Raw genomic sequence first — 22,277 nt, 5'->3', positions numbered from 1 at the left:
GACTGCGCCGTCTGCAGCTCTCCATCTCTCTCTCTCTCTCTCTCTCTCCCTCTCTCTGTCTCTCCCTCTCCCCAGAGTCACAGTTGTTGAGAGGCCGGGCGACTTCACACCTTATCGGAGGCTTCTGTCATTTGACACATGCAAGGGATGCTGGGACTGTGGCAGAGGGAGGCTGTGTGCTATGCTTTTGTCTTTTGTCTGCCAGGAGAACTCAGCGACTTAATTACACAGAGTGATGTAGTGAGGCAGCTGAAGTTAGTTGTTTTGCAGCCGAGCCATGTAATGAGAATTTCACATCAAAAGATGAGTGCGGTGCAAATGAGCAGATGGTCTGGTTTTGAGCATTGCTCTTTATTACCCAGGTTAGAACAATAAACACCAGCAAAAGAAAATAAAAAGATTAGTTTTTGCTGACTGACCATTAAGGAGGTGTGTGTAACTATAAAGAGAAATCAATAAGCTTGTTTTCCAAAGCGTACAAATATTATTTATCCTTTCTAACAAATATTCTCTTGGCCACTTGTGCTTGTGTGTAATTCATTGTGTGTTCTTTGAGGGGGGTGTGTGCGTCCCGGCTGGAGTAAAGACTGTTTATATTATTGGTGATGAAAGAGGGGCCCCCAGGGGCCTCAGTAATGGGCTGGGAGACCCATGACTTCTTATAATGGCCTCTGCATATGTGTGTGAGAGAGAGAGAGGCACAATTGCAGCACTACATAATAGTCAATGGGAGGACACGACACGCGTTTCCATAATAAAATGGAGCCGATGCACAAAGATGCAGAGAGACGGAGCCTGTCCCGCACATAAAGGCAGGGACACAAAGAGACACAATGTCTCACACACACTCACACATTGTGGTGCCAGCTGAGCCCAGTGTGTCCAATAACAGCAGGTGCTGTCAAGTGCAAGCAGAGCAGCCCTGCCATGACATGGAAACACACACACACACACACACACACTCTCATACCTTCCTCTTCTTTTAACTCTCGCATCCAATAAACATTCTCCTACTTAAAGCTAATGTTGAGTAGGTGTAGTTTACCCAAGGTTACTTTTCACGTGTGTGTTTATCTCTGTGTGTGCCTGTGTGTGCCTGTGTGTGTGCATGTGTGTGTGTACCTGCTATTTGGCTGTGAATGGCTGTAGTGTTGCCATATGGTCTCACATTAGGCCTCCCTAAACTCAGCCATCCAGAAGTGTGTGTGTGCATGTGTGTGCGTGTGCGAGTGTGTTGTGCGAAGAGAGTGAGAATAACGGAAAATAATCCACAAATTTGATACGTAAGCTGTCGATGTTTAAACACTTGGGGCTCATAGTGTAGAACTGTAAATATCAGTATCTTTTTGGGCTAAATGAAGCTAGTAATGATGATGATTTCTTTCTTTCTTCTTAATGCACCACCTTCTTTGTCTCCTGCGTCCTCATCATGTCTTTCCCCCTCTCTGTCTCCCTGTGTGGGTTAATATATTTAGCAGTGCCGTATCATACGCTGTGCTGACTTCATTAACTATCTCAGCATGAGGCTCTAGTGGCTGAATGATAATAAAGCTACAGTACAGACACACACAGTCCTGGAAGCCTAACAGTAATGTATAGATGACAGTTTATTAGGGCGGCACTGAATTACATTTGTTTTTACACTCAAAGTATCTATTGTGGTTTTCAAATGAATGTCTGTCATCATGTTTTATAATGCCATCACCCCCCCAAAAATAGACGTTTTCACTGTGGTTATATAAATGTAATTTACGGTGCTCTTACATTTCTGCTAGACCGGCCAATACTGGTGCGTGCCTGCCTTTTGTGTGCGACGAGTGGAGGAGCAAATTTTTTTTTATTCTTTTGGGCCATTTTGCTTTTATTTGAAAGAGAGGACAGATAGACAGGAAAGAGGGGGGACGACATGCAGCAAAGGGCCTCGGGTGGGATTTGAACCTGGGCTGCTGCAGTAAGGACTCATCCTTTGGCGCCCGCGCTGCTAGAAAAGCTTCCTGGGCAATAAATATGGATTGAAGCAGAATGTTTGGTTCGATAAAAACATGTTGTGGATTTTGAAAATGATTACATCTGTCCTTTTTCAATAAAATCTGACTGTTGGACTTAACAAAGCTCTTGAGTTACTGAAAATGTTTGGATCGCAGAAGGCGTAAACAATCCCATGCACCACTAGAATCTAAATTCTACAAACAGTAGATATTAGTGTCGCCTGGTCTGAAACTGTGCAGAAACAAAGTGTTTGAACAGAATAAAATGACTTAAGAAAAAACGAAAGAAAAGAAAAGCTTAGAATGTCACTGTTGTTGATTTGTTGTTTCTCGCCACTAATCTCCTCCTCCTCCTCTTCCTCTTCCTCCTCTCAGGTCAGTGTGTTGGAGCGTCAGGTGATAGACTTCCTGGGCTACCAGTGGGCTCCCATCCTGATCAACTTCCTCCACATCATCGTCGTCATCCTGGGCCTGTTTGGCACGATTCAGTTCAGGCCGAGATATGTCACCGGGGTGGGTTTTGCACACCCCCACACACACACACACACACACATTTGAAACAGCCATTTTACATATCCGTTGCCCTAGATTTCGCAGCAGCCTCTAATTAAACTATACTCAGCTCTCCTCATCGAATATAACGAAGGCTGAACGATACTGGATTGGAGTGAGTTTAAAGTTTAAAGGTTTTATTTTCTGTTTCTCTGGAAGTAATTTGTGGGTTTCATACCACTACCATCCATTAAAAATGTATGATAGTCATCACTTTACAAAAAATATGTTTCACAACTGATCCTCCCTCATATGTTCATATCTGCAAATAGCTCTCTCTCTCTGTCTCTCTCTCTCTGTCTCTCTCTCTCTCATATATATTCGACTGATAATGCCAATCTGATAACAAATAATGACAATATGGTAAATAAAAGGTTATAGCAGTGATGTGGAGTGGGCGTATACGAATAACTTGCCTTTATTTGTTTCTATACTCTGGTCTCAGCTGTCGACGAAATAATTCATGTGTCAGAAAACGTTCAGAAGTTCTCACAGCGGCTGCAGGGCCTCCACACAACCCACCCACACATCATGTAACCCCCCCCACGACACCTCTCAACGACCCTCACGTGCACACACACACACACACACACACAGAAAATCGAGTGAGGAGATTCAGATAATGAAAGGGAATAAAAGTTTCATCCAAGCTTATAAAGTCTGCCATACTTCCATCAATCATGCATTCCTGCATATAACTCCTTGTAACACACACACACACACACCATTACACACACACACTTCTGTACTTTCTCTCTCTGTCTGGTTTGATTCCGTTGATTGGTTGCACTGTTCGCCGTTGTTTTTGTTTCTCCGCATCTTAACAACATCAAAAGTGAAGCCTCCCTCTGTCTTTTCCCTCCATCTCGCTCCAAATGCAAGACATGAACATGCATTTTTAATCTACAACAAAGACCTGTCAGATCTCGTCTGCCTCTCACTTTCTTCTCCCCCGCCCTGTTTTCTCTGCAGTACGCAGCCTGGCTGGTCGTGTGGATGACCTGGAATGTTTTCATCATCTGTTTCTACCTGGAGGTTGGAGATCTATCCAGAGTAAGGAAACAAAAATAAACTTGGATTTCAAAATTCAGATGCAAGAATAAGGCTGACGATGTAGAAATGCTTTGATTCTACTAACAAGTATTGACGGTGTAACCAGAGTCTGATATAACTTATTCCTCTGGACTATAGAGTTTCATTTTAACCACCACACACCTGGAAAAACATCAACTTAGACTCAATGATGAACTGATAAGTGGTCAACTGTCAAAAGAGGCCACTGTTACGTCCCATTTTTGGCCATAACTTAATAATTAATATGCTAATTATGCTAATTTCACACAAATGTCTAACAAGATAAATTATTAAAAGTATGACATATTAGACAGACATTGATGTAAACTGCAACTTGACTGGTTCAAGGAGGCAATCAACCATGAGGCGGTAATGTTGTTTTTCTTTGTTTCTTTATTTTTTATAAAACTATATTTTTGTTTGTGACCCGTGTTTTTTAAGATTTACATTTGAGTAGGAACCATTAGGTTTGGGGTTGAGAGCCACAAGCAGGGTAGAGAGTTGGATCTTTTATTGGGGTTTGTTCAGAATGAAATACAATTGAATTTACATTTAGCCACACATTTGTATCTTCCTTTGCCAAAAACACTGTATCAACACATCTATCCACACAGATCCCTGCTCTTTGAAACTACTCTGTGGTCTTTTTGATGTGCTCAAAAGTCTGCACTCTGCAAATGATCACTTGTGAAGTAAAAGAGAAGTGAAACTCTGTAGCACCGCTCTGCTGTCGTGTAGTTCACAGACACACCTTTTTGCATGATAATAGGCCGTGGGATGATGTTTCTACTTGGACCGTAAGCGCTGAAATCGCTGAAGCGGCTTTCAACCTGCCTCTTCTGACAGGAAGGGTCCCATCATTTGAGTGTCATTGTAGTGTAACTTCAGCTGCCATAATCACGGATGGGGGGCAAGACCCTGTCAGTGGCCACTTCCACATGCTGCTTACTGACACTGTTTTTCCTGAGAGGAGGAAATTCATGTACACACCTCGCTAGGATGTGAAGTCGCAAGACATATTAGGTAAACGGTATAATTCTCCCCAGCTGATCAGTGCTAATGTTTGTATAACGAAAGCACGTCAGTTCTTTGCATTGCTGGCACACACCGATGTCTTTTCAGACTCTCTCTGCAATAGTTTAGCCTTTTCTGCAGTAAAAATGTGTCGGTTTCGAATACATATTAAAGTTACACAATTAATTAGGTCCAATCAGCGCTTCCATAAACAGAGGAAATCAGTTGATGGGAGTGCTGATTATAGCTGATTACACTCAGTGTGGTGTTGCAAAAGAAATGTAAATAGTTTTCCCATCACAATTTGCTCTGAGTGACTCATTCCATTGGACAGTTATGTAACATGCTACAACACCACATATCATCTCTCCGAATCTTCATCTTCCCGCTTTTTCCAGCTTGTTTATCATGATTACCGTTCGTTCGGACTGAAAAGCAAGAGCCGCGTATTCTTCTGCTAGTGTTTCCTGTTCCAGCTGGTACTCACTCATTGTTCGATACACTCTTCCCGACTGTCTGCTCTTCTCACACACACACAAACTGGGAGCCTTGTTAAGTTTTGTTGCCAACCAAAGTAGGGCCAGAAGTTCGACAGTTGTATAATATATATATATATATATACACCCCGCTCTCTGTCTAGAAACATGCTGCTTCAATGATCTCTGATTTTAATGATATTTACTCTTCTCACTGTCCCAGAGGCGGACTTCAGCAGTTACAAGAACCACTACAGCTGGCATGACAGGGAGCTGCTGTGTGGGTTTTGTTTTTATCACTGAAAATACAAGCTGGTCTGCGATTTTGGAAAAGCTAGAGAGCCTGTTAGAAACATCTGGAAACGCAGCGTATCAATGTTTCAAAGGTTGATTGAATAGAATAAAATGAATTATGTCACCAAATCATTTATTCTCTTTCATGAAATTCTACGAGTAATATTTCTCTTCTAATATAAAAAAGCCCTTCAGACCAAAATCTTCACATCAGGTTTCTAACGAGGGTGAAACAGCCAGTTAATTAGGGACACCTTTATCAATTACCTGCTGACCAATCAGAGAGAGGCACACTCGAAACCAGATGCCGAACAGCTTGCTTGTTATGACCAGAACAGGTTGCGTGCGCCGCGCTCAAGGGCACATCAACCTTGACCCAGTTGCTGAGGGAGAAGGGGAGCCACCCCACCCCCGCCGCCCGCATCCACCAGCTGTTGTATGAGATACTAATACATCACCCACCGTTCCAGCGCTGGTTTACTGACCTGAGCACTATTATTACAATGGACCAAATGTAAAACAAAGTGTGAATATGTCTGAGATTGTTGCCACTCAGTCCAGAACACAAAAAAACTCCCCAAATGATGATGAAACCAGATGTATTCTCTGCTGGCGGGGAGAATCACATAAATTACTGTTTCAATACAAAAAAATCCTATTTAATGATCTGCACGCATATGTGGCCATTACAAAGGTTTATTAGCTGCTTAACCTGTTGAGCTTAGAAGCAGCATTATATATCAGCAACGTTACGTAACGTCACCGGTTCTTGGAAGAGAAATAAAACTCTAGAAATACAATAAGAAGTGACAAAAAAATGAAATAAAACTGTGGGCGAAAAAACTTGGAAACATTTATTAAAAAAGTAAGATAACGTAAGCTAACGATCCAAGCTGAACCCGGTGAACGATATTTAAATAAAAGATCAACAAGCCTCCGAATTCAAAGCCACATTAGTTTAAACATAAAAGCCCAGGTTTTTAGATTTGGATCACAAAGGAACACAGATAGAAATCAAAGAGCAAGATGAGTTCATACCGTCGTTTTTTGGATCTCAGTGAGTGAGCTGGATCAAAATAACTCGTTGGTATTTGATCGGGGTAATGATGGCACGTTGCGCGCCTCAAGAATACTGTGATCGAAATGAAGATGTCTTAATCTCCCTCTCCTTTGCGTTCTGATGCCACTTCCCTCTTTCATGCTCCCTCTCTCTCCCCCCCCTCCTGTGCCTTGCTCTCTTCATCTCCATGTAATTCATCCCTCTTCTCCCTTTGCTCACCCTATAATCAAGTCTTTTTCATGTTGTTTTCCAAAGTGCCATGTGAATCTGTCCCACGCTCCTCTTCCACCTCGTTCTTTCCTCACCTTCTCGCCTCCTTTTCAATCATACTCTCTCTATTTTTCCAATGTCAAGACTTGAGGAAATGTGTCGCCGTCAAGAAGGCGTTGCTATTTATGGGCACAGGGATAGTATAGAGATTCATCGTGCGGGGATTTATGTATTGGCCAGTACCAAGTGCCAATTTAATACATTACTTTATACACTCGGGCCATTACTTTGGGGTCACAGGACAAAAGTGGTTGCGACAGACTCCATTTTTCTTCATTACAGAGATCTGACATCTTTCTGTGTATGAAAGAGGCAGAGAATCAGCTGCCGTTTCATTTTGTGCCACGTTATCAGTGACTCTTGGATTCATACTGTAGCGTTGATGTAATTTTCCAGTACCAACACTCTGTTTTATCCATGAATAGAACTCATATCCAGATTTTGCATCCTGAGTGCCAGCAGTGTAAGATTAGAAAGCTGATCAGGCTGTCAGGGAGGTAAAGCGAATACTTAGAGGCTGGGCTTCCCATTTTAAAAGGGGGAGAAAAGTTGCGTTCCGTCGTGACTGAGATGTTGGTTTTGTCAGTATAATTGTGCAGAACACTCCTCTCAGACTGTTTGATGTTCAGCAGGTGAACTGCAAATGTTCCCTTGTGTTATAGTGCGGGAACGTCAGACAGATTAGGGCTGCGGAGGTATGAAATTTGCCAAACGCCTCTGACATTTCCCGTTCATAAGGAAAGTGAACCCCAGACAGTGAATAGAGCGGTTCGGAGAGACATCGAAGAGTGGAGATCCGTCAGAGTTTTAACAGCTCAGTGTGAAGTCCTGCAGTCAGACGGCCAGATGGACGGGCGTCGGAGGAGCAAACAGATCATCGTGATTGAGATAACGGTGGCTTCGATGAGACATCTTGTCCTGAGTCGCCGACATTGTCCCACGCAGAAAGTAGGGCTGTAACAAAACAGGCGGATATGACACACTTTGTTTATTCATCAAGTTATTTGAGCTTGACCAAAATCGATCTCCGTATCACGCAGTTCTCATCAGCTGCTTCAGTTTGCTCCGTTGCAGTGGAAGCGTAGGTGTTCAAACGTTCTATGAATCTGATCTGCCCCCTCATTCTTTTGAACGTGACCACTGCGTTGAAGCATTTGACTTTTGCTTCATTATCTGTGAAGTTGCTACGTTCGACAATGCTCACACAGCAGCTGCTTGTCTACATGTACATAGTGGTAGAAAACGAATACATAACGATTAGGCATCTTTACACTTCAGCCGAAGTCAGTCAGACCATTTTTGTGACTTTCTGTAACCCACAACTCCAAAAAACACTGCCCGCTTCACACAGCGATTGGCCAGGTGTGTGGAGGTATGAAAGCAGGCTGGATTTGAACTTCTCTCTTTTTATTTTTTCATTCTTCACACAACTGTATCTTGCCTGTGTGCAAATGTTCTCATTTGCATCTCGCCCCCCTCTCCATAACGGCCGGCTTCCTTCGAAAATACCCGTTTAACAAACGAGTATCCAAGCCAGCGTTCCCCAGCTTTTACAATTGCGTATTCGGTCTGATCAGCAACCCAAAGAAAAGGCAAATCTTTGTATCTGTGATGCAGCAAATCTTGTTACGACATGTTTTCCTTCTCAACCCTTTTTTTCGTTTGATAGAACTTTCTATCTAATGTGTATCTTTTCCTCCCATGAGGCCCCTGTAGAGCCCCAGAGGCAAGATAAGGTGTAAAACCTGTCTTGACAATAATTTGAGTTTCAGCCTGAGATTCATACCATATATCAGTCTGTCACACTCCCGTCCTTCCTGCCACTCACCACCGCACTATCTAATATAGCAGCAATGCCACAGAATTAATCTTTTAAAAAGATTTCTGATGTGGCACCCCTGACAGATTTGGAGTGGAGGCTGTGGAGAGGGAACTGTCACCATGTTGCGTTTGCAAACACACACACACACACACGCGCATATTCACATCAGCTCTCTCTCTCACACACACACACACACACACACACACACACTCTTAGACAGCTCACTGTCAGTAGTCCACTGTGTCATATAAAAGATGCAGACAGAGGCTGATGACTCACAGATACAGACACATATTGTGCACACATACTGCACGCTCAGCTGTCAGTCATTTACTGAAGGGGTTTGGGGTGCTGTGTGGGAGGGTTTATCCCACATGCTTTTTTGCATACTGTATGTGTCAAAGTGTGCGTCTGTTTGCTCTGCAAGTAGTTGGAGAACGTGTCATTCACTTTATCAGTCAGAGGAAAACATGAGGGACACACACTTGCAAATGTAACCAAACAGAGACAAACAGCAGCAAAAACCATTTTGAATCCCAAATCTGTCCAGGCGCCTTAAGTCAGTTTGCAAACACACAGTGGAGACACACAGGGAGAGGAATAACTGCAGGGGAAGTGGTAGAATGAGAGATTAGAAAAAAAATGAATGAAGGGGGGGAAGAGAAAAGGGGAGAAAGAGAAACTAAAGAAGACTGAAAGATTTGGGGTAGAGGAGGCAGGCATCAGGGGCGGACAGAGAGACGGAGAGCTTTAGACAGGCGGAGGTATGATAGCAGCTATAAAATGTGACGTGTTATGGATGGAGCCACATGCAAATCTGTGGGAAGAGAGAAGAGAAGGGAAGAGGGGACAAGGGGAAAAGAAGGACAGACACAGAGAAAGTTAGCAACAAAACCTCGAGGGAAGATCGCTTATCTAACAGAGAGAGAAAAATATGTCTCTTTCATATCAAGTTCATATCAACATCAAAAGCGGCTGTTGGCGGTGCAGGGCGAGCTTTGTACTGCAGGATAAATCGTAGAAGAAATTTGACAATGAATCAAATCGCAAACCACCTAATTCATCTTGCGAGGGAAGTACAAAAGAAATTTTAAAAAACAGATTGCTGGGGCCAGTTTGAATGCTAATAGTCACTTAATATTACCCCCCCCACCCCCATGTATTAATTCTCTACCGCCGATTGAGACAATGAGTCAACGAATCCCACACATTTAATCATAGACTTTCTAGTTAAAACATCCACTGAGTTAAAGCATCAACCCTGACGTGTGTTTGATCAATGGATGCATTTGTTGAAATCGTGGCATGAAATTGCCTTTTTTCATCAACACGACTCTGGTGGGACATTCCTGCCAGCCGACGTGATCATTTTGAGCTCTGAGCTATTATTGCTGGTGATTCGTTGAGATTGTTCGTCGTTACTGTATAGTTCCATGTGCAGCGGCAAGAGTTGTTTTTCACTTGTTAAAATAGAACCAGCTGATTAAACACAGATTGGCTGTACACCACAGCAGATAATGGATTTGATTGACTTGCCTGCCACAGTGAGACTTGTTCCAGGGGTTTGGATGTCTGGTGTTGATTCCAAGCCTTGATTGTAATGGATTTAGCCTGGTGTGTAAGCGGCAATGTTTGTTTTATTGTAGGCCAGAAAAAACTGCTAAACTGCCTGTACTTTAAAACTCCTTTTCTGTGATGTTTCAAAGATTTAGTCAAATGAGCTTCCTCAGATCTAAGGCCTGAGTAATGTCTTTTCATTTCAACAATGAGGGAAAGTTTAAGTGTATTACAACTTGTGCCATGTTTTGCATGACCAACAGAAATTATGATCATTTGTGTATCCTTCTAGTACATCTCGTTGAAACAAAAACAATGAGCTAAATACACATACATGCTCCTTTGAGCTGAGAGGAGCTGAAGAGTTAATAATTCTGTGTTCATCACTACGAGCCACACCTTTCCCATAACACAAAGTCTGTTTCTCATTCCCTTTTTAATGTATATAAGACTTATTGCTTACGGCATGCCTAGTGGTTTTTCAAAAATACCAATTAACCCATTGAAAGCTTGCATCAGCAACCCCCCTCCTTTATGCAATTATGGATCCCACCTGGTGTCCGGGTGGTAGCGCTGCTATAATTGGCCCCACCGAACTGAAAGATCGAAGGGGTTAAAATGGTTATGTTGAGACATTTGCTTAGAGATGGTAATGGCCTTGGGGTGGTTAAGGTCAGGGTAAGGATCTGGAACGGACTTCATCTCTACCCACCTACCTCACCCCAGCGCACACACACACAGACACACACACAAACAATTCCCTTACACCCTCAACCAATCTTATAGGAGAGAAGTGCTTTAGGCATTATGGGTTAAGGCCTCATCTAACACCCATGGGAAATCACAGCAAAACAACATAGGGAGATGCACCGTGACTGATGATATTGGTGTGAAATAACACAGACAGAGTGACATAGAGAGAGAGAGAGAGAGAGAGAGAGAGAGAGAGAGAGAGAGAGAGAGAAGGGGAGAGCCACGGTTCAGTTAAATAGAGTGAAAAATTGACTTTAGACAGAATAAAGCTAATATCGCCCACTCACTGAATTTCCGCCCTTTAGTTTGATGATCTGCTGCTGATCTTTCTGGCTGCTTGCTGGACCAACTGAACATCTGACTGACAGTTGTTGTCTGTCAGAATGTCCAACTGACTGTTGTATTTACTGTCTGTCTGTCTGTCTGCTTCACTACATGACTGCTGGAGCTTGTATCGTATGCTTGGAGCTTGTGGAAGGTGTTCGATTATGTGGAAGTTGGTATGCTTTATAAGGTGTGTGTGTGTGTGTGTGTGTTTGTGTCCAGGGAGCAGATGCTGAAGCACTCGTGGGGAAAAACTGGCCCTCCCTCCCTTATGACCTCTGCCCATCCATTCGGAATATATCTGCTACCGGAGAGTAAAAAAGACAATTATCTTAGCTTGAGATTCTTCCTTAATTGCCTTGAACTTCAAGGTCTCTTTTATGTTATTACAACCAAAGAGTTGACACATTTGGTAACATCCTGTCCAGACAGTGTAAACCGTGAACTGGACATTTGCATATCCTGAAAAACAGCATTAATAGATTATTAAAAAAAACGTCACAACTGCTTTGATCAGAATTGGACTCAGTGTCGCTGAATAATTCATTTCAGAGTGCCCCTTTTTCTTGTACTGCCAAGGTTTAGAGCTTTATTTATTTTGTTAAAAACACAGCATTTTTGCCAGATTGACCCTGTTTTTTTATTTTAATTGTTAAACTGCTTTCAAATGTTGCTCCAGGTAGCATTAAAAGGGGCATCGAGGGAAATACCATTTTTACTAGTCTTTTCCCCCTCCATCCCTCCATCTCCTGGGAGTGGAAGACAAAGGAAAACAGAGTGGGAAATTGAGAGAGAGAGAGAGAGAGAGAGAGAGAGGGTAGAAAGAGAGAGAGAGAGAAGGCGAGGGTAGAAAGAGAGGCAGAGGAAAAACAGATGTGGTTCATTGAAGCGGCACTTGCCCACAGTCAGAGACAAAGACCTGAGAGCTTGAGTGCATGATCCTCAACTAGCACACTGGAAATTATAGACTGAGTGTGTGTGTGTGTCTGTCTGTGTGTGTGTGTGTGTGTGTGTGTGTGTGTGTCTGTGCGTGTGTGTGTGAGGGAGAGAGAGAGGTGAGGCATCCGCAAAGCGGGGAGGAAGTATGTGAAGGAAAAATGCGGAGACAAACAGTCAGGCTCTTCGTAAGGAACACATGCACACAGAGAGAGAGAGAGAGAGAGAGAGAGAGAGAGAGAGAGAGAGAGAGAGAGAGAGAGAGAGAGAGAGAGAGAGTTATAGTCAATATTTTTTATTTGAAGTTGCAAGCCAAACAAGCCCATTCATCGCCGGACAGATTAATATCTCAACATTATTGTGGAGCTATGGCTTCATCATCCTGGTGGGTTAAATGCCACCAGATAGAATCAATACATCAATGCCAGCGCAGCTACAATCTAATTGTTTTGTATTCCACTGGTAAATGTAGAATAATTGAAAAATTGTTTGTGCAGGTTGTGAACACTGAAACTGTTCATATTTGGGGATTTATTTATTTATTATAAAAGTATCTGGACACACTGGTACTATGCATACTTTTGAAAAATGAGCTTAATTTTCGAATGTGATTTTTAATATACTTTATATTATACCATTCTGTGGGGGTAGAGGTCTGTTGTTGCGGCTCACTGCTGCCGGATGAACAGAAAGGAGATAATGCAGGTTTTTATTATTAGTACCAGTCTGGTTCCAAGCTTTATTACCGACCCCGTGACCTCAATGAACTCATGCACAGGATCCTCAGACACCGCTGAATGGAGAGCAAAACCAGAGAGGGGTACCTTTCCTCTCCAGGTCTCTTTTGTTGTTCCATGTGGTTTGTTTAATATTGATGTGGCTAAATGAAACCATATAGACAGCATGGCATCACATGACATAGCTTCACTACAGGCACAATAGACATTTTGGTAAATGCAAAAGCAAAAGCAAGAAAGCTAATTTCCCAAGCGGATAAACAATTTCGACACATTTTCTAGCAGCGTGATTACCTCTTCTCGTTACTGTTGCTATTTTTTTTTGGTTATATTTATAATTTACATGAGCTCTTTTTAGAAATGCTCTTTTGTTAAAGCTATACGTATAAATCAACGAGTGCTGCTTTGTCTTCTCTCAAGTTGAATGAAGTTGCAACTTATGTTGTTCCCACATTCCACAAGTGGGCAAGTAGCACAGCTAACTTAACAAATAAATAACAGGCACATTCTTCGCATTCATTGCCTTCACAACGTGAGAGAAAACTGCAGAATTAGAAGCAATGCATCCTGCTTGGCCTTGATGACACTTTGCCAAATTGTGCTTTTCCCTCATAATTACTTTTTTTATTTATGTGTGTGTGTGTTTGTTCGAGAGGCTCATTAGAAAAGCACTGATAGAGACTGTACTGAAATAATTATTGCCTCCTTCGCAACCCCATTTAACAGAGAGAGAGAGAGACCGGTGAACAGGAAGAAAAGAGGGGATGAAATATAAGAATAGAGGGAGAAAGATTTGGAGCAAGGCAGTGACAGGAAGAGACAGACGGCGGGAGAGTGATGGCAGAGAAGGAGCAAGAGAGAAATTTAGAGAGATTTTACTCATTAAAAAGGGGAGCACAACAAGGGGAGATGGCATTAATCAAGCTCGGCGCTAATGAGGCGTTTACTCATTACGCTGAAATAGAGAGAGGCCAAGGAAGAAAAAGAGGGGGGAAAAAGGGGAGGGGGCACAGAGACGAAAGAGAGACCATTGTATGAATTAATAGACAGGGGAACGGTTCAAAATTAAGCAAGAACAATATGGAGGGAGGTGACGGAGTTCAGGGATGTGGTGGGAGGTTTAGTGGTACAGGTAGATATAGACAAAGTGGAGTATGCAGTTAAGAAACCGATATTGATGTGAGAACTGAATCCCTGACTCTATTTATTTATCATTCGCTGTCGTCTCTAGAATAAGTCACAATAAGTTCCGGTGAAGAAGTGTTTCCTGTTGAAAAATGATGAGCATTCGTACCTTTTATGGGACTATTTACCCCTTCATTCCCCTATGTTATAGTCATTAAATGTGTGTTTTCGCAGTAAAAATGTAGTTTGAGTGGGGTTTTGCCTCATTAGCGAGATTATTTAATATGCTGTGATGCTGTTACTGGTTTTAGATTTAAAGGAACTGCAAATTAACTGGAAATGAACTGGAAATGTTTAGAACTTTTTGATATCTTGGTATAAAAAGAAGACGCATCACCGCAAAAAAAAATTAGCAAATGAAGTGAGTCAGTTTTTGTTTTCAGCATGCTTTTAAAGAGCATTAAGGCTTTTCATTAGACTAATGGCAAAGCAGTGCAAGACAAAAAAAGCATGTGTGTGTGTGTGCGTAATGTATTTGTTAGCGCGTGTATTAGTTTGTGCGGTTTGCACGGCCATCTGTGGAATGATCTATGTCTCTCCTTGCTAAGTGGAGTCGTTAATATTTGCATTATTTAAACCAAGACGACCATCATAACTGATTTATCGTGCGTCTTTTAGGCTTTTAGAATTAAAAGGATTTGTAGGGGAGCCAAAGCAGACTGCAGGGGCGATTGCTACGTGGCCTCTCTCTCTCTCTCTGCTACGGGGAAGTAGAACCGAAGCAACAAGGCGGCGACTGACATGTTTGTTTATTTACTCTTTGTCAGTTGTGCTGTTCTTTGCAGCTTCTGGTTGTTGTTTAAAAGTTATCTCTGCCAGTGACGGGACTGCTCATGCCGTGGTGGACAAAGTTTAAAAAAGAGAAGACAATCCGTATCTGTAGAACAACAAGACTAAAGGACCGTCCACACCAAGAACTATCACGATAACGATGACATTTGCCTCGTAGCACTAAACAAAATGTTGTGGCTGAGGCTAATGGGAATATCATTTATTTTAGCCACCTGAGAAAAAGGCCCACCTGTAGAAATCAATATCAATGTGTACACCATGTTTAGAATATTTTCCAACGGGGAACTGAACTGAAAGCCGAACTCATCGAGACTGTTTTTGTTAACGGAGCCCGGTGGCTTCGACGAGAGCATGGATGAGTTTCACTTTCAGTTCAGGTCCCCAATGAAAAAGGGCTGCCTTACGACAAGATAAAGGAGTGGAAATATTCTAAATATAGCGCACGGATATTGATTTCGAGCCTTTCTTTTTGGGTGGCTAGAATAAGTTTTGCTGCAGCTCCCTTCCCCTTCCCTCCCTTCCTGCCTCCCTCTCCAAGCGTCTCCTCCATTTTCCTCTCTCTTCCTTTCTCTTCATGGCCTCCTCCCATCATTCTTCCCTCTCCCTCCCCTGTTGTCCTTATCATAACCCGGCCTCTGCATGATTCAGATCTAATCTGAGTGATCCCAGATCATTGGAATTACAGATCTATTTTTAGCTCGCGCCAAAACCCCTCTCCTCCACTGTCTCTATCTCTCAGACCTCGATTTGACAAACAGTTTGCTTTAAATTAAAACCTGGTTATAACCTGCACTGCTGCCTTGTTCCAGGTCTGCTTTGTGTCGTAGCTCATTCCTGATGTAATTCAACTCTTTCTTGTCCGTCTCCCTGGCTCTTTCTTGGCAGGACTCTGACCTTGTCCTGACGTTCAACCTGTCCATGCATCGCTCCTGGTGGATGGAGAACGGCCCAGGGTGCAGGGTGACACCCATCACCCCTCCACCCTCCTGGGCACCTGAGGACCACCGATATATATCTATATCCGGCTGTCTGATGGATTTCCAGTTCATAGAGGTGGCCCACTCCTCGCTGCAGATACTCCTGGCTGTAAGTACTTCAGCTAAATAAATACTTTATAGTGTGCACTGCAATTTCAAACGGGAGTACTCGCGTGTAGTATTCACTTGGTGGGTGCTACTTTAACTATGTAGCAGTTGTAAACAGACATTTGTCTTCGTATTTGTTATTTTAGTAAAAGAAATAAAATAACGTTACATTTTTCTAATTACTCGTATTTGCTTCTTTCGGACAGAGACAGTAAATTACCCTTGTGTCTTTTACTTATGTAGCTGGATAGCATGAGGGCTAACAGCTGAGGGAAGCAGCCATCTTGGCTTTGTCCAATTATTTGTGAGCACATGGTTAGTGTTCGCGAGTTAGTATTGTGAGAAAGATTACATGGGGTTCTCGTAAAATAAAAAGATATTCAGTATCCAAAGCGTTTGTAGGGTCTTGTTTTGTTCTTTTATCGGCATTCCAAAGCTAAAATGTAAGAAATGTTATTCAGTCATCTCACAGTTAGCGCTAATTTGCTAGCTATTTATGGCAGATTAAGTCTGCTTGTAAAAGAAACAGCCCAGCTTGTAACCAATACAATAGAACAGTTGTTTTTTAATTTGTTGTACGAGCCAAACATACAAAATACTAATTATCTATGTTTTAACTTACTTGAAGGCATTTTCTTTCAAGTTTCAGACAAAGCCAGGCTGACTGTTAGAGTATTTATGCTAAATTAGGCTCAACAAACAGTGACTCCAGCACTGTATAGCCTACTTTAAACAGCAATAAAACTGTTTGCAAACAGCTTCATACTAACACATTTAACAGACAGGAAACAGCGTTTGCCTTCATTCGGAGAAGCAACTCGAGCCACTCGACAAGAGTAAGACCGACGTTCACTCTCCCTGCCTCCCAACAACTCCTCGGGGAAATATCCGGCTCTTTAGCCGCAAAATGTTTACCAGCTAGCCGCGATGCTCTTCTGTCTCTTACTGCTCGCTGATGAAAGCGGCGAGGTCGGCCTAATAGTTGAGATCAGCACAAACAACACATGGAGCGGAGAAAGCTCCATGGTTGAATATTATGAGAGGTTTCATCCATACAGATTGATGTCGTGTTGATATTCTCATTTTTACTCTCAGGGGAAAAGAGCAGCAACACAAAAAAAATCCCAAACTATTGAACTATCTCTTTTAGTTATGACATTTTAGTGCATTAGGTGTTTATTAAAACCGATCTGCTGTGTGAGTCTCTGTGTTACATGCAGTAGTTCAATGATGTGCTCTTAGTGATGTGTGTGTGTGTGTGTGTGTGATGCAGTGCTTTGAAATGAATGCAATTACTAAATTGATGTTCTGTACAGTTACAGTCACTAATACATTTAGTTTAATGTATTCTAAAGTGTATTACAACCATGCCGTGCCAACTTTGTCTGTTGCCATGGGTTAGGGAATTGTGGGTAATTGTGCAACTTTGTGGTTGAACAAAAGCACCCAGGCTCCATTAAGTTAATAACTTCTTACCCTCATTAACATAGAAAGGGCTGGATAAGCTGCTTTAGAAGACTTTCTCCTCTATCTCTCTCTTGCTCACTCCGTCTTATTTCATTCTTACAAAAAAGCGATTTCCTTCTCTCTGTTTCCCTCTGCCTGTCACTTACCCTCGCCCTCTGTATTTCTCCTTCTCTTGCACTGTCAAACTGTGATAATTAGCAGGATCAGAAGAGACAGCAGAGAGAGAGAGAGAGGAGAAATACAGAGCGGGAATGACGGAGGCCTGTCACCTTTCATCCCATTCTCCTCTTGTAATGAAGCTCACAATTATGAATACAGGGCAATAAACAAACCAACGGAGAGAGAGAACGAGTTTGGGAGTCTCAGCGTGTCTTTTTCACTCTGCGTCTTCCTCCCTCGCATAGCAGGACCGTCGCTCTCCGGCGCGCGCCCGCTCTCCTCATGCACTCTGTCAATCGATAGTGGTACTTATAGTGTGGCTGAGTGCCAAGCCACCACACGGCTGTACCACTGTCTCGCAGTAATTGGTGTGTGGAAACACTGTCATGCTCCATGAGCACACACTCAACAGTCTGACTGGTTCACTGGCTGACTGGCCGGCTGGTTTACTGTAATTGGTGGAAACGCTGTCAGGGTCCTTAATAGCATACGTTGAACCAGCCCACTGGTTGACTAAATGTGGGGTTATGGTTCGGTTGGGCCGGACTCTGAGTTGACTGGTTGTTTGCATGTTTACTGGCTGGTTAACTGGTACTGGGCAATAAAAAGAAGGGGGATATTTGTGACAGGTGAGGCCGATGTTTTTTCAGAAATTAGAAGCACTTCTGGCTGGAAAGTGTAAAAAATAATCTCAAACGAACATACCGTAAAACTTCTATTAAAAACCAATCCCCAACTAGACGCCTTAGTCCCTTAATAAAGAGAGGTGTATACCTTTATTTTGAAATTCCCATGGCACGTATGTTTCCCCATTTCTGTCGAGCGGTCCCTCCTTCACAGTAATCAAATTGTCTAATCATGTTTTAGTTGCTTTCTGTGACTTGATATGAGTGTAACTGATTGTGTTAATTGAACATCGTCTCATATCATTCACAGATTCCCTGGTGATATTCGTACTGGCTTAAATGAAGAATTCAATAGTATTTCTCATCTTTGCTGAGCGAAAGGTTTGTGCGTAGGGCATTAAAGGCCTGTCCCATATACTCCTGTCCCAACAAGCCAGTTGAGTTCAGTGATTGAAGCAACCACCCGCTTTTAGTTGCAGTTTTACGGTACGTCAAGACAGTGTGGAAGTCGGAAAAAGCCACTGAGGCATTTCAGCTGTCAAGGTCTCCAACAGAGCAGGTTTTTGTTTGGCTGTGACTGGTCTCACTTTCTCCCTGATTTTGTCTCTGGTTTATAGTTACAGGCCCATCTGTTGTAAAAGTTTATGACCTCACACCAAATCGTGTCAAGGTGTTCTTTATTTCTTCATGAGATGAGAACATTAATCTCATAGATGACATGTTGCACACACCCAGTTTCTTCAGGTGTTGTAATGTTGACTTATAATGTTACGAGCTGATTGGTTTGTTCCCTGACTGCAAATTACCGTGTTATTTTTGAAGAGTTAACCAACTGATTAGTTTCCAAACTGCAGAAGTGTCTTCATAATTTGTGCACTGTATGAAGATCTGAGCTGAAGCAGAGCATAGGGCTTCTCCAGGGAGATCCAGAGAGTCCTCAGTGAAATGTAGGCTAACGCCATCTCTGCCAGACTGCAGCACAGAGGGGGAATGTGCAAGTAAGACGTCTGTGATCACAGTTTTGTTTTCTTTCAGCTTTATTCTACCTGCTAGTAGCACAGAATGGTAATTAAATGACATTTTGCAACAACAAAAAACGCATCTAAATTGAGGCTTCTTGCCGGCTCAGTGGTCTAGGGTGCAGGCCTGCAAGTAATGTCAGTGATTAGCATAACTTCAACCAGAGTGGAGGAACTAATCAGTGAAATCACCCACTGTTGGTTTTGGTCGGAAAGACAACCTCCATACTGTACACTCGACAATCCACAGCAAACAGTCGAATAGCCTTGTCTGTGAAATGTTATGTGTTCATGTGAGGAAAATGATCATTACCGATGCTGTTTTAATGTTACACATATTCACACTGAAACAGTTTACTGAGAGACTGTGCTCACATTTTAGACTGAATACTGAACAACAGTCAAGTTTATTTTGCTCCAAATTGGCTGATAACTTTGACATATTTCTGGTGTAGAATCCAGAATGTGGAGAGGAGTTTTGTCGAAACGGCCCATAACCATCAGGCAATATAAACTTTTAAGACAGTCATGACCCTTTGCTCACCCTGCCACACTTTCGGAAGTAAACTTTTCAGTTGCAGATTGTTCTGCGTACACCAAATATATACTTGATACTAAACTATCATGCATATATTTATACGACAAGTGTACAGCCATGCTGCAGCTCTGTGAGGCTGTGAGACAGCGGTGCTTTTCACTAAATGCTAATGTTTTCATGCTGACATGCTCAGGTTTAGCAGGTATAAGGTTTTTATGTAGAAATAAAAAAACACTATAGGTGAACAAAGTAAAAGGATAACATTTCGAATGTTTGATGGTTTACAGACTTAAGTGGCAAAAAAAAGGCTGCAGCCTTATTAGAGCTGCTATAATCAAACAACAAAGGGATCTGTATCTGCCAATATGGATCAGCAATTGATCATCAAATAATATCAGCGGCAAGAAAAACGTGATCAATTATATCAAAAAATGATATTGACTCCCTTTTTTCTTTTGTGCTGATCCGATCTGTGATCCGATCCGTGACTCTGATCCAAACTGTGAGTTTTATGATCACAACTAGTTAGCTTGCAAACATTTGCTAATTAGCGCTTAACACAAAAGTATAGCTGTGGCTGATGGAAATTAGTATTTCGTTGTGTAGGTATTAAATTAAAAAAAAAACAAGGACCACTGTGAACCACCAAAAAAGTGACACACATTTATATGAGTTTGTAGACATTCAGTGACAGTCCTTGATCTGTCTTCTCATAATGATCAGTGATCAATGATCAAGACGGCATCGTGTTTTAATGACCAAAACCAAAGGACATGCTGTACTCTGCGTTCTGTTTCTTTAGTCATTGAAATATTGTCATATTATTATTACTAGGTTTCTAGTTTTCCTTGTTCAGCATGGGGGAAATAAATTGATTTATTTGCATATGAAGTGTTGTTTTTACTTAACTTTTCATTGACTGAATTGAGTGTGACATTGTCGTCTTTGATGATGTCATGTTAAGGTTGAATTGTATTCATGGCAGCAGCACTGGGACCCGATTGGTTTTCATAGCTGTTGTTATTCAAAGATCAGGGAAGAGAAAGAACAATGCATGAGAATTGAATGTCAGTCAACCAAAGCAACTGCTCTGCTCTAAAGCACTAATCCCATATTTGCTGAATATGTTAAACCTCCCTTTTTTTTCAGATTAAGACACGTAAGAACTTCCTGAATCAATTAAAGAAAAGCTTGAAAGAAGTGATGTTAATGGCAGCCGCAACATTGGAGGGTGAGCGTGGTTGATACTGGATTTCACTTAATTCGTGATTCATTTGTTGTTGCTGTAAATTGCGTGCAGTTTTACGCAATCATCAAACAGCACCAACAAATTCAAATGAAAGTGATTGGACATAATTAGTAATTGCAGAGATTTTTGTGCAGCTTTGACTGGCTGACAAAATGTTTTCCTCACAAATAATTCACAGAGAGCAAAACATTAGTCTGAGTTTAAGTGGGCATCTTCAGCACAAAACAGATTTAATCCAATGAATGTGACACCTTCTTCATGGCACAATTTATCCGCAGCAGAGAAATGCGGCCGTAATGGATTCTCTCGTTTGAGATGAATACATTTTCATAATAGAGTAATGCATCCAACGCAAATGTGATTATCACACGGGCAGGCAAACAACTCTACAATTAAGATTCCTCATAAACGGTGTGAAGGTTGAGGGTGGAAAGTCGCAGGCAATGGGAAAGAATTCATTATGCATCTAAATAACGTCATGATCTGCGGAAATCTTGGTCGTACATCAACCTGTGAGCTGATTCATTTCAAACCTTGAGGGGGGGGACGATGCGGTGCCATCAGCACTTTCCACTTCGATTGTTTTGGCAAAATGCAACCTCACCTTCCTCCTTGGTGGAGGACAAACTGCGTCACCGGGTGACTGACCTATAACTGCTTACCCCATGTCATCTGTCCTTGGTCTCAGGCTATGCAGAACACACACTTTAGGTTCCCTCTTTCCTAATCGAACACCAGCTGTTTGACATTCAACTAATTTCTCCCCAAGCTCCTTTAAAAAAAAGTCCAGGTGTTATCAGAATCTCTGCTAAGGGAGCAGTTGGGACTTCATTATTGTAGGAGAAAATGATGATTCAGTTTTCTTTTTTGGTTAAATGACATTTCTTTGCCACATGGCAAATGGAGCCCGACACTTTTATGGGATTCTTGATCATTTTGGGGCACTGATGATAAAGCATTCACTGTAATAAACCCAGTAATGTCCAAGTAGCTTCATACGCTACGTCATTGCTCCGGTAGAAATAAAGAAAACAAATGGCCAATTTTGTAATTATTATATGATTTGTTTGCTATTAAAAGTACAAATACCCATTGTGTATTATGATCTCATATCAGTGCCTGAAGGTTTTGGTGTAATTTTTTACATTGTTGTGTGACATAGGAATGGAAGTTTCCGCCTGTGTTTGGTCGGTCGGTCCACCAGAATATCGTAAATATCTCAACGGCTATCACACTGTACAGATAGCAAAAACAAATTTGCTCCACACATTCATGGTGCCCAGAAGATGCGTCCTGGTGA

General features: G+C 42.1%; 1 protein-coding gene across 2 annotated transcripts in view; it reads left to right on the top strand.

The window, feature by feature from the left end:
* nkain2 (sodium/potassium transporting ATPase interacting 2) overlaps positions 1-22,277 on the top strand; it is a gene marked incomplete at both ends in the record, with an annotated part of 59,725 nt that overhangs the window by 28,094 nt on the left and 9,354 nt on the right. The window contains 3 exons of one of the 2 annotated variants that reach the window (XM_079179770.1): positions 2,364-2,501; positions 3,513-3,593; positions 15,720-15,920. In XM_079179770.1, coding sequence (XP_079035896.1) covers positions 2,364-2,501; positions 3,513-3,593; positions 15,720-15,920 — 420 coding nt within the window. The remainder of the gene's footprint in view (positions 1-2,363; positions 2,502-3,512; positions 3,594-15,719; positions 15,921-22,277) is intronic. The other variant, XM_079179771.1, reaches the window with a different exon arrangement.

Source organism: Pholis gunnellus (assembly GCF_910591455.1).
Source record: "Pholis gunnellus genome assembly, chromosome: 19".
Lineage (NCBI taxonomy): Eukaryota > Metazoa > Chordata > Actinopteri > Perciformes > Pholidae > Pholis > Pholis gunnellus.
This window is presented reverse-complemented; position numbering and strand designations above follow the sequence as displayed.